The 13268-nt window shown below is 42.3% G+C and overlaps 1 protein-coding gene across 12 annotated transcripts in view; it reads left to right on the top strand.

The window, feature by feature from the left end:
• DIXDC1 (DIX domain containing 1) overlaps positions 1-13268 on the top strand; it is a 76353-nt gene that overhangs the window by 28088 nt on the left and 34997 nt on the right. For all 12 annotated transcript variants that reach the window (XR_014558307.1, XR_014558308.1, XR_014558309.1 and 9 more), the window contains 3 exons: positions 6143-6272; positions 8527-8652; positions 12011-12269. Coding sequence is in view for 9 of the 12 variants with exons in the window: in XM_083714216.1 (XP_083570342.1) it covers positions 6143-6272; positions 8527-8652; positions 12011-12269 (515 nt within the window). In the remaining 3 variants the exon portion in view is untranslated. The remainder of the gene's footprint in view (positions 1-6142; positions 6273-8526; positions 8653-12010; positions 12270-13268) is intronic.

Below are 13268 nucleotides of genomic sequence, written 5' to 3'. Positions count from 1 at the left end.
TGGTTAATAACTGCAAATGGGTTTTATAGGTGTTCTCTCCCCCACCCTATTCTCAGTTTGCTCTGTATCCGTCCTTACAACCGGCCTGCTTTGTTTGCCGTCGAGCCTGATGAAGAATTCTGACGAAACCAAAACCGTGCATAATTTTCACGATATTTTGTTTGGACATTTATTTATAATTTTTATTTATGCTATTTGTTTTGCCGCTCCATAACAAAAAGTTTTCATATATTGCCTTTCACCTGAGACCTGGGGCACAAAGTCTGCCTCTTGAATGGCTTACTGTACAGGGCATTGATGGGTTTTACGGGGGGTGGGGGGTGGTGGGGTGGTGGAACCCAAACTAAAATCAGTGGAAAACTTAAGGAGCCTAAGTTATGGATTGGTTGCAATATCACCAGATATACGACATATTTAAATTACACTGAAAGAATGGATTTCTGGACCAAAGCTCAAAATTTGAAAAAGAACTCTTACGACATAAGGATAAACTTCTGTCTAAAATGTATATATTTGTTATTAAAATGGGAAACAAAAGGCAAGCTCTGGGCAATAGATATAGGACACAATATAGATCTTAAACTATTGGAGAAACTTTGGAAATTGGGAAATAAATGTCCCATCTTCAGATGCTTTAAAAAAAAAAATTAAATTAGGAAGTCCCTGAGTAAACATATACAAAATACCAGCTTTCTATCTGTGGTAGATGTACCTTAACGACAAAGTTTGCCTCTTGAGCAGATTGATGAAATCAAGCCAAGCCACACACACAATAGAATGGATTGGTTCTGGAACCAGGCAGAGGGCCTTCTCAGTAGTGGCACCCGCCCTGTGGAACGCCCTCCCACCAGATGTCAAAGAGAAAAACAACTACCTGACATTCAGAAGACATCTTAAGGCAGCCCTGTTCAGGGAAGTTTTTAACTTGTGATATTTTACTGTATTTTTGGTTTCTATGGAAGCCGCCCAGAGTGGCTGGGGAGGCCTAGCCTGATGGGCGGGGTATAAATAATAAATTATTATTATTATTATTATTATTATTATTATTATTCCCTCTTGTGCTTGGACCAAGCTTGGATTGGGAGCAATATGATTCCCTGAGATATGCAGAAGGACTTCTAGACTTGTGAAGTGCAAGGTGCATTTATTAACATGGTTGTTGTTGTTTTTTTAACAAAGGTTCAACTATTCTTATTTTTTTTACCCTCGATTCGGACTCTGTATATAACACTTTCTGCTGTATTAACATAACGGTTCATTGAAGATGTGCAGGGCAGTTACGATGTAAGGAAGTGATCAAACCAAATGCTTTTCATTCTGACAGTTCAGAATTTTCATGGTTGCCCAGTGCCTCATGGTTTTCTCATTTCTGTGCATTTAATGCCACTCTGCCACTATTTAGCCATTAAATTTTAATGCCTTTTCATTTCTGTTGCCTGTTCATCTCAGCTGCCAGGAATGACAGGCTGCTGGGGATTTTTCATTTTGTAGGGAAATGAAATCTCTGTGGAATCTTGCAGGAAAGTCGTAAGTGCGGAGAGAGTTCTAGACACATAATACGCCTGAAACTGCTGCAGGAAAGTCTGATGCTCTGAAGGGGAAAGATTATCGAAATTGTTAATTAAATGAGAGTCTGCAGCAACTGCAACACCATTTGCTTCTCTTTTGGAGAGCAGCATCACTGTTTGATAGTAGCAGGAACTCATCTCCCTTTGAAAGGGTCTCTCAAGGCAGACAGTCGCAAAGGTTCTGAAGTGATTGGCTAAAAAATGAAATGTTAAAATTTCTGGGCCTAATCAAAGATAATGCAAGTCAGAGCTATTATGGGAGGGAGCTCCTCCTCCAGGCAACCTATTTATTTGAGCATCTATCCTGATTTGCTTGCCCAAAGCTTATGTGGTCGTTAGACATTGTCCAGTCTTTACTGAGCATTCACTCTGATCTGTTTGCAGGGAGGATATATGTCAATGAGCATTCATCATGTTTCGCTTGAAGTGTGTTCACACATCTTCCTGTTGATCATTTGTTCATCCCACAGTTTTTAATGCATCCCCTCTTTATTTTTCTAACTGCAAAAAAAATCATTTTTTAGCAGATTTGTTGTACTAGGGGGGCAGAGCCCTTCAATTGTGCAAACCTTGCAATGACAAACCTAGACAGCATCTTAAAAAGTAGAGACATCACCTTGCCAACGAAGGTCCGTATAGTAAAAGCTATGATTTTCCCAGTAGTGATGTATGGAAGTGAAAGCTGGACCATAAAGAAGGCTGATCGCCGAAGAATTGATGCTTTTGAATTATGGTGCTGGAGGAGACTCTTGAGAGTCCCATGGACTGCAAGAATATCAAACGCATCCATTCTTAAGTAAATCAGCCCTGAGTGGTCACTGGAAGGACAGATCCTGAAGCTGAGGCTCCAATACTTTAGCCACCTCATGAGAAGAGAAGACTCCCTGGAAAAGACCCTGATATTGGGAAAGATGGAGGGCACAAGGAGAAGAGGACGACAGAGGACGAGATGGTTGGACAGTGTCCTCGAAGCTACCAGCATGAGTTTGACCAAACTGCGGGAGGCAGTGGAAGACAGTGCCTGGCGTGCTCGGGTTCATGGGGTCACGAAGAGTCGGAAACGACTAAACAACAACAACAAGACTTATGATAGCTGCCTGAATGATAGTCTATGATGCTGAGATCTTAGTGTTAATATGTCTGATAGGTCTACTACAGTATTGGTGCAGTGCTTTTAAGTGGAGCTAATCTGTAACTTATACTCACTTTGCAAACAGATGCAGAAGAAGCTGGGTGAAGTGGAGAGCAAGAGATGGGAGGCTGGGAAGTTTGCAGTTTAAAATGTTTGTGTAGACACTTTTGGAAATAAATTGTTAATATTAAAAACTGAATTTCTTTCCCCACGCAAAGGGTACAACACAGATTACCGGTAACACCCAAAAGTCCTGTTGAAATCCATGGGCCAAAAACATTGTGTTTTTCTTAAATGTATAACTGATTTCAGTAGATTGTGTAGCATGGTCCTACACAAATGTCCCCCCCCCCCCCAGAAGTAGGTCATATTGAATTTCAGTGGAACTTTCTCTCTAGTAAAGTATGCTTGCAATTGCAATAGAATTAAATTCTGTTGGATTTTGTTTTTTTAAAAAATACATTTATTTTAAAGGTTTACCCACCTATTCAGCTGTTAGAGTTTCATCGCAACATGCACCATAACACACTGTTCATTTTTAAAAACTCAATTTCCATGCATAATGATAATGCAACAGCTGGATAAAACGTATTTCTAAAACAAAACTCTAGAAAGCAACCCCCGCACATGTAATTAATCCAACTTTGGAGTGATAGGTAACTCATTGACAAAAGTCCGGTAGGAAAGGAATGGTTTAACGAATTTCTTGAAGGCTTCTACAGACAGAAGCTGATGAGCTTTCCTGCAGAACAGAGGGTGTTCTGCAGGGAAGGTGCCACCACAGACAAGGCCTTGTTCCAAACACAGATGAGTTAAACCTCCACTAGGAGTTCAAAGCTGAGTTTCCCCATATGGTGACCACACCACATTGTGGTGGCTCATAAAGGGGGGAAAATCCCACAGAATGCCTTGGGGCCAGGCTGCTTAGAGAGCTTTAACTGTTAAACCAACCCCCTTGAACAGAGCCAAGATGCTGACTGGCAACTCTGGAGCTCCTTCAATATGTCTCCTCTGACCGACGCCACAGGCTGATGCATTTAATCAAAGGTACCCTCATCCCATCGCAGCACAGTTTTTCACTGTCCTGTCCTTCACGGTTTTACTCTGCTCGCTTCTGGATTTTCTGCACTGTGTTGCATTGTGGCAGCCCACTCCACCCTCCCAGTGTCCCCCCGTTTTTCTGCTGAGCAGGGGCATCCATCAGTGGCTGAACACCTTTCTGAGCAAGGCAGACCAAAACCATGTTGTGTTACGGCTGGAGTTGGATTTTTCTTGTCAAGATGATTACAAGTGGTGCTGTGATCAGACTTTGTGGCGGATGGGCTGCGTAGAAGCATGTACTGTGACTGACGTTGCTGAGATGGCTTGAAACCTGCCACATCGGCAGAATAACAGGGAGCTTAACAGAAAGGAAGGCAATATACCGTAAAAGGAATAAACTGGATTATGTCGCCTCAATGGCACAGGCTCTTGTCTGCCCCTAGGGAGTTCCCACCACAATAGGATTGCTGCTTGCCGCTGTACTGTAGGATGGAAACTATGTATTTTCATGTTAATTAAACTGGTAAACACAGGTGTGTCTCTCTCTCTCCCCCCCCCCCCACGATATTTGTTACCTGTCAGTTAAGTAGAAGACCTCCAAATTGGTTAACAAAAAATCCTAAAGAATACACAAAAGCAAGTCAGGTTTTTAAAATGCCCTACATTTAGGTAGCAACCAAAGCGATTAGATGAGCAGAAGCCTGGGGGTGCAGGGAGGAGAAGGGCAATTGGGGCAACCCAAAAGTGCTCTGGGAGAGAGCCATCTTGGTCTGGCATCCGAGAGCAAGGAAGGAAGGAGAGCAAGTCCAGAATCCTTAGGGAGAGAGTTCCACAGTCTCATGTTCTCACTTGCTGCACAGCATGCTGCAGGGCATGTGAAGCAAAGTTTCTGAGGAAATCTCAACACACAGATGGGTTCAAAGGGGAGCAGGAAGTCCTTAAATACACATTTCAGAACAAGACACATTCAAGGACCAGTCGTACCTTGGTTCTCAAACGTCTTGTGACTTTTATAATGTTGTACTGTTTTAGTGTTGTTAGCCGCCCTGAGCCCGGCTTCGGCTGGGGAGGGTGGGATATAAATAAAATTTATTATTATTATTGCTGCGTGTTTTGGCTCCCGAACGCCGGTTTGTGAATGTTTTTTGGAAGCCAGACGTCCGATGCAGCTTCCGATTGGCTGTAGGAAGCTGCAGGAAGCTCCTGCAGCCAATCGGAAGCCGTGCCTTGGTTTCCGAACGTTTTTGGAAGTCGAATGGACTTCCGGAACGGATTTTGTTCGAGAACCAAGGTACGACTGTACAGGCTTCCCAACCTTTCTTTCGCTGACATCCTATTTCACAATCTTTAGTTTGCTACGTCTCCATTGATTATCTATTCTTTTCTCCTTCCATTCATGATCCTTTATTTTGTCTGCTGCTGATCACAGATTTATCCCTGCTTGTAGATTTATCTTAATACCACTCCGTTTTAAATACACTTCAGATTGTTCCCCCTTGCTTGTTACTATCTTTCCATCTATATTTCTTACTTTGGCTGTCGTACTTCCTAGTTCGACATAATCTATTAGTTTAAGCAGCCATTGGTCCTTTGTTGGGATGGCCTTCCCTTTCCACATTTTTGCATACGCTATTCTTGCGGCTGCTGTTGTGTATAGAAATAAGTTTTTAACTTTGTTCGGTATTTCCTGACCTACTATTGCTATCAGGAATGCTTATGAGTTTTTGGGGAAAGTGCACTTAAGCATCTTTTTTAATTCATCATATATCATTTCCCAGATTTTTTTTTGTTAATTTGCATTGACACCCCATGTGAATTAAAGATCTCTCTGTATCTGAACATTTCCAACATAAATTTGATCCTCTCTTATACTCTCCAAAATGTATAAAAGAGGTGGCATCAATATTTATTCCATTATGGTGTCTGTCTACAGGGTTGTGTTGTTGTTGTTTTTTGTAGAGTGTGACCTGAGGCAACAATGGAACTATGTGTACACCATGAGAAACAGTGTTCTGTGGTTTTACCTGCAATTCAGATAAACCTCTCCGTCCATGGTGTTTGAAAGTGAAGTCTTAGCTCAGTCTGGGATCCAGTGTTCACAAGAGTTACAGTGTGTGTGTGTGTTGAACCTCCTCTGTGCATAAGTTTTTTCGGGTGACTTCAGCGGAAGGGGTAGCTCCTTGGTCTCCTCTTCATTTCTTGTGAACTGCTGAACACCTGAGTGTAAAGTCAGTGGGTGAGCCCTTGCATGTGCAGTTCATTGTGTATGTCAGGATGGACATGGTGTTTTGGATTGCTGCCTTGTTGCTTTCCCCCCCTCATGCAAGGATGCAGTTGTGCAAAGGTTCTCAAGCAACTGTTAAGATGGTAATGGTGTGGTGTTCTGATTCCTCTTTTCCAGCAACAGCTGCAAGCATATGTGGCCTGGGTGAATTCACAGCTGAAGAAGAAGCCTGCAGTTAAGCCAGTGCAGGACTTGAGGCATGATCTCCGAGATGGCGTTGTCCTGGCTTCTCTCATTGAGATCGTAGGTCAGTAACATGGTGGGCAGAAGACACTCATTGTAACCATGTCCGGGTTCTTTTCAACTGGACCCTCCTCCATAACTTGAATGAAGCTACTCTAGAGTGATGCACAATGGCTGAAGTGTGCTGTGAAGGAAGACTGTGTTCATGCCTTCTGTCTCCAAAATAAAATAACATAAAATAATAAATCCATGATAGCACTTCACCAGAAATTTGTCTAATATTGCTCCAGTTTGTCTGCTTGCACTTCCATTGCCCTGTCCCTTGAGAGGAGCTCCCCAGTACCTGTTATGCCTGGACTGCTAAGGATAAATCTTTAAACTGCTGGTGGGAATGGCGGAACAAAACAAGAGGGGTGAATAGGTAGGGCTTCTTTAGTTTCACGTAGGCTCAAGATGTTTGCAACCAGGTCTCCACGATCCCCCATCAGAAGAGAACAGCCTGTGAATCCCAGAAGCAAACGTTCCATACTTCCATATGTGTCCCAATAGATGTCAGAATGCTTTTCATGACTGACAACCTGAGCCAAGAGCCGTTTTAGGGAAGCGATGAAAGGATTTCCTTTACTCCTAGATCTATTATTCTTATTATTTAAAAGCAGCAGTGCCTGCATTTAGGAAGAGCCATTCATACTGCTAGGACTGTAGAAACTTAAATAAAATTTGATCCCTTTTCTTGTCATTTATAAAGCAGAGTAGGAGTTGCATATATTGATGAGACAGAATGGGATTTCATTGGTAGGGGGTGGTAAATGGGTCCACACAAAATGGCGCAGCAGTGAGCTATATGCATCTGCTTATGGTGGAGTATAAAAACAGCAGGAATTTTTTTAAAGGCTGCCTTTCTAACCTGCTGTAAAGATTGTTTGGAACTTTTTTGGCTGTTCCAAATCATGGTACAAACAAAGCTTTCAATACAAATCCTTAGTCAGCGTCCAGGCAGCTGAGAGAAGTCAATGATGGAAAGGGAGAGGTTTTGCACAAGTCAGCCACAAAGCAGACTCGCCCCAGTCCCTGCTGGAAATAAGTTTCCCAAACAGCTCTATGGCTTTGATAAATTTAGGTAAAGCACCAGCCACAAGCAATGGTTGTATACACCAGCAGAAGCATTTTAAGATGTTTTTAGGAGAATAAAGGCAGCATTAGTAGCAACAAAAAAGTTTGAGTTTGCTGCCATCCTATTACTTACCCTGGCACTCAGTGCGGCTTGCTTCTAAGTAAACATGGGTAGGAGTTACTGATTGATTCCATTTGTATATCACCTTTCTGCCAAGATGGCTTGAAATGTAGTATACTTTTTTAAAAGATGAGAAACGGGGCCCTCAGTCTCAGGATGGCAGGAATTCCCTACCTTGCATTTCTTTTAATCTGCCTCTCATTGGGGTGTTCATGTCTTAAGTAGCCCCTCAGAAGGTAGGGGAAGCTCTTAGGCTGTTGATGGTCCCATCAGCTCCCAGTTCTAGGTCTCTTTTCTACCTCTCTTTGGGTCACACAGGATTGTGTGTTCTAAGCAGTACAGTGGTACCTCTGGTTACGAACTTAATTCGTTCTGGAGGTCCGTTCTTAACTTGAAACCATTCTTAACCTGAGGTACCACTTTAGCTAATGGGGCCTCCTGCTGCTGCTGCCCCACCAGCACACAATTTCTGTTCTCATCCTGAGGTAAAGTTCTTAACCTGAGGTACTACTTCTGTGTTAGCAGAGTCTGTAACCCGAAGTGTTTGTAACCCAAGGTACCACTGTACTGGAGTGGAACGAAAATAATATCTCTTTTTGCCCTGAAGGCCATGTTTGACCAATGCCTTATTCATGGTAGGTATCCTTGCCAAACAATGAGAGTATGTCTAAACTGTGATTTTATTTTTTCACAGGGCTTCCTTGGGTACTAATTTCTTTGCTGAGATACCACTATTTATTTATAAGGAGGAAATAGTAGGGTTTGCCATAACGATTGTTGGGATAATGCCACTCTTTTCAAAGGCCACATGGTGGAGTCTGCCAGCAGGAGGACATGACTGAATCCAGCTGATATAGCAGATAATGAAAGATCCCTCTTTGCCAGCTGCATTTAAGGGCATGAGCTCTAGTGTTCCAGTGCCCTAAGAGGATGGTGAAATCACAGCTTGTACTCCCCTCTGCCTCTGAGGAGAAGCAGCTGCTGAGGCTAACAACTATTCCCATCCACCTGTAACAGCTCCAGTAGGCAGTTACTGTCACACAAGCTCATTCTTCTTGATAATTAGGTTGTGTCTCTTCCACAGCTGGAGAGAAACTGAATGGAGTGCAGGTCAACCCCGCCAGCCCTCAAGAAATGAGGGAGAATGTGGAGAAAGTCTTGCAATTTGTGGCATCCAAAAAGATTCGTATGCACCAGACATCAGCTAAAGGTGAGGGCTCTTTAGTTTGATGTATACAAATCAATGAAATAGCGTTGCACATCAGTAGAAACAAGCATTCACCTTCCTCTTTGCTTTTTGCAAGCCGTGTTTGCCAGCATTTCCATTGCTGAGCACAACAAAGCATACAGTGGAAAAGAAATATAAAAGGCAAAGCCAGATGCTGTTCCGTCTTCCTCTGGCATCAACATGAGTCACAAACATCACATGAATTGGGAGAAATGTTCTCCCAGTCTTGTGAGCTTTAGAGCTCTCTCGTTGGAAATACTGCTTACCTTGAGGCACTGGGTGTGGGTGACAAGGGGCACAGTGGCTTCTGTTGTTTCCAGGAGGAGAAGAGTGCAGCCCTACAGGCTGCAGCTGTCAGCTGGGAACCCTCTGTACATATGGGGGAAAACAGTGGACTCTCTGTGACAACATCAGCATTCCTGAGAAGCCGTGAGATGTTACCCAAGAGTTTGTACCATCTTTTATGTAAGCTGCATCAGGCCTCAGATTTTTATGGCACCCTGGGAAACCATCTTTTTTGTTTTTTTAACCAAGATTGGGTTTCCTACAATTTTAGGTGGAATCCTGGGAAACGATAAATAGGGTTTTCTTGGCAAAAACTCCTTGTGCTTAACCTAGCTCAGCTACTTTTTCAGGAAATTGGGCGCACCATCATACTTCAATGAAGATCAAACGATAGCAAGATAGAGGTAGGGCTGGGGCTTGGGATATTTCCGCCCCTGAAATAATATAGAACAAGTTATTCAGCTGCCTGGATAGAAGTGATACCGTTGTATTCTGGCAATTTTGTCATGAGCACAATCACAACCACTGGCAGGAATGGGTTTGTGAAGAGTGCCGGCTGCACTTAGGAGGAAGACTGCACAGCTGGAGGTACGGCATCCGAAATGCAGACTGATTTGTTATTATTCCCAGGAGGTTCACCTGTTAACGTTAATGCTGGTTCTTGAAAAGCAACAGCTTTGCTAATCCGCACAGACAGTGTCAGATTTTTTTCAGGGATTCTGCAATTTGTTTCCCTTGGGTTTATCTAAACATTCAATGAATACTTACCCCCAGCCACATTCTTATAGAGGATTGTAGTGTGTGTGTGTGTGTGTGGATGACGACAGTGGTTTATAAATCAATAAAACTAAATAAATCCCCAAATGGTGTGAGCACGGGACCTGAAGTTTTCTCACAAGAGTTTCAGTTAGGTGGTGCTTGTGACACTTATATAATAATAATAAATAATAATTTTTTATTTATACCCCGCCATTCCTGGTTCAGAATACAGGGCTCAGGGTGGCTAACAACAAATTTAAAACAATTGTAGAAGCAGCATAAAATACAGTATAAAAACATGCCTTAGCAATGTGCATTTCTCCCCCACATTCAGATATCTGTGCTTTAAAAGTACGATGCTTCGTAACTTAGAAAATCATTTCCTAGCTTTGTATGTGGTATGTACTGTTTTCTGAAGACTATAAAGCGTTAATAAGAAAAAAAAGAAAAGAAAAACCAGTGCAACAAAAGCAAGCCCTAGCTTGAAGGAAAAAATCAAGATTGCCTGCAACAAGTTAGTTGCAACTGCCCATTTCAATGCATTGCTTAAAATTTATGTAGGGACGTGTGATAACCTGAGAGTTAGATTTTGCTGCCGCTTTTTGAGTTAGAAGTAGACTCCCCTCCCCTCCCAGTTTTATATGTGAACAGGGCAGACACCTGCTTAAAATAAAATGTGATAGCTCTGAATGTATAGTTTGGCCTTAATTGGGCTTGCTTACTGGAAAGTGTCCCCATAATTATGATGAGATAGTTTCCCATCCAGCAAACCTGGAAGTGTGCCATGCAGTTAAAGGCCTGATCTGTAGGTGGCAGTAATTGATTTTCTTTTGAGTCACTTATTGAGCTACATTCTCAAAAATTCTAATGGGTGTAGCTACCAAAAGTGGCAGCTGCAAGCTGGATTCCCTTAAACCTTCTCTGCTTCAGCTGGGTCTTCCAGACATTATTATTCATTTTTATTTATTCATTATTTTATCAAATTTAAATACCGCCCTTCATCTGAGGTTCATAGGGCAGTTTACAGTATAAAAACACATACTTAGCATAATAACAAATGAACACCCCCCCCCCCCACAGTTTAAAAGGCCATAGGTTGTTTAATTCAGTGTTTCCCAACCTTGTGCCTCCAGATGTTTTTGGCCTACAACTCCCATCATCCCTAGCTAGCAAGACCAGTGGTCAGGGATGATGGGAGTTGTAGGCCAAAAACATCTGGAGGCACAAGGTTGGGAAACACTGGTTTAATTAGCCAGAGGCCTGGGAGAAGAGGAATGTTTTTGCCTGGTGCCTAATGATATGCAATAAAGGTGTCAGGCAAGCCTTACTGGGGAGAGTATTCCAAAAGCGGGGAGCCATTGCAGAAAAAGCTTGTTCTCATGTTGCTGCACTCTGGACCACTTGTGTTCAAAACACTCATTGTTCTAGGTGCATTTTGCAACAGGGAATTAGTTTCTGAACTCTGGGCACAGTACTGCGCCTAAGATTTCAGATTAAAACTGCAGAGTGGAAGGAAAGGAGGACCTTTTTCTCCCTCCCCACTTCCAGCTACTCTCTGAAGACTGCAGAAGAGACCCTCTTAAGAATATTAGGGGGGTGGGCACGGGAAGGACTAGACCATGTGAAAAAGTGAACATAATGTTTCAGCTGCGGTTCATTCATTGTCAACTTTGTGTTCTTGTTATAAAAAAAGCATGCCCGGACATAATAATAATAATTATTAATAATTTATTATTTATACCTCGCCCATCTGGCTGAGTTTCCCCAGACACTCTGGGCGGCTCCCAGTCTAGTGTTAAAAACAATACAGCATTAAATATTAAAAACTTCCCTAAATAATAATAATTCCGTGCACCCACAACCTAGGTTTAAGGTGTCATTTAGCTCCTAGCTTTCACAACTCAGTTTCTAACACTGCACAGAGTCTGGGTTGGTTCATATGGGGAGAGGTGGTCCTTGAGGCACTGCTATATGCCTCCATTCCACATTATTGCTCTTGGGAGAAAGAAATGCATATCATAACAGCATCGGGGCCCTGTATAAGTTGAACTACACCTGCCAGTGGATAAGGAAGGAAGGCCATGGACTTGAAGACTCATGGTGCAGCCACCTTTCTGAAGCTAAGCAGGCTAGATAGGATTGGAGCCTGGGAATCCCATATACACTGCCATGACTTTCATGGTGCAAGAAAGTTGGGATATAAATATACTAACATGGTTGCAACAGTTGAGCAGACTGAGTCATGCTGGGTTTCAGGCAAATAACCTCATTGTTTGGGTTTGGTTGTATTTTATAGACATTGTTGATGGGAACCTGAAATGCATCATGAGGTTAATCCTTGCCTTAGCTGCTCATTTTAAACCTGGCTCAAGTAAAGCTGCCAATCAGACTCCATCGAGCATGATGGGAAAGAACTCGGCAGGAACAGGACTGTCATCAGCCAATCACAGGCCTCAGTCAGCTGCTGCTGTTGCCCAGGGTGCAGTGGCTGCCCTGGCAGATGTTCGCCAGGATGTTTTGCGTTTGGGGCGTGATGTTCTCCGGCACAGACAAAGGTAACTCATTTCACTTGTTCAGTTTCATTTTGATAATGTGAGCTATTTGAAACTCCAACAAACACCCTTTGATTAGTTTTGCCGATACTCGATTTTCTGCCTCATTGACATACCTAGAATTGATCAAAAAGGGGTTTTCCCTAGAGTGGATTGACTCATCATCTTGTTTTTGTTTGGGTGGGGAAGGCTTTTTTTTTTTTTTTTTTGCCTTTTTCTGTAGCATGTGACTTGGCTCCCTTTCTTGAGATACCTGGGGGTATATGCTTTGCTGACAGCATTCTGCAACTCCCATTTTCTAGTAGCATGCTGGTATGGATTGTGCAGGTACACTTGTGACGGCAAAATGCTCTATCAGGAGCCAATGAAAGGAGCAATTGGAATTGTAGGCTGATGAGAAGAGATTAACAAAAGCCTTAAAGATTTGTATTTCCACAGACCAGTGGGATTGCAGACCTGGCCCCTTCCATTCATACCATTAACCTATCTACTTCTCTCTTTGGATCCACAGTTGCCACTTTGCCATTTTTCTGCAACATTTGTTTAGTTTGCTTTGTCTTCTGTAGCTGATGGTACAGCAGTTGTTGTTTTTTTTAAATGCACATCTTTAAACCAATTATATGCTATGTGATGTGCCTTTTAAAAATCTGGATAATAATAATAATAATAATAATAATAATAATAATAATAATAATAATAAATTTTATTTATATACCCCCTCCCCAGCCGAAGCTGGGCTCAGAGTGGCTAACAACAGTAAAATGATACAACATTCTAAAATCATTTCATTAAGGAGGCAGTGCCAACCAAATCCTATGAATGTGCCTCATTAGCCTAAATTGAAGCCAAGGTTGTTGTTGTTATTTTAAGTAAAGATACATTATATTAAGATAAATTACAGGACAAAAATTTGAAAAGATGGAAAGGATTTGCTGAAACAGATAATTGAATTAGAATACAAAAAAGGGAGGTGTGAGGAGGTCAAGGAAATAAGCTAACGAA

The sequence above is a fragment of the Podarcis gaigeae genome (genome assembly GCF_964106915.1).
Source record: "Podarcis gaigeae genome assembly, chromosome: 15".
NCBI classification, from domain to species: Eukaryota; Metazoa; Chordata; class Lepidosauria; order Squamata; family Lacertidae; genus Podarcis; species Podarcis gaigeae.
The sequence above is the reverse complement of the archived record's forward strand: the minus strand, read 5'-3'. Positions and strand labels throughout refer to the sequence as shown.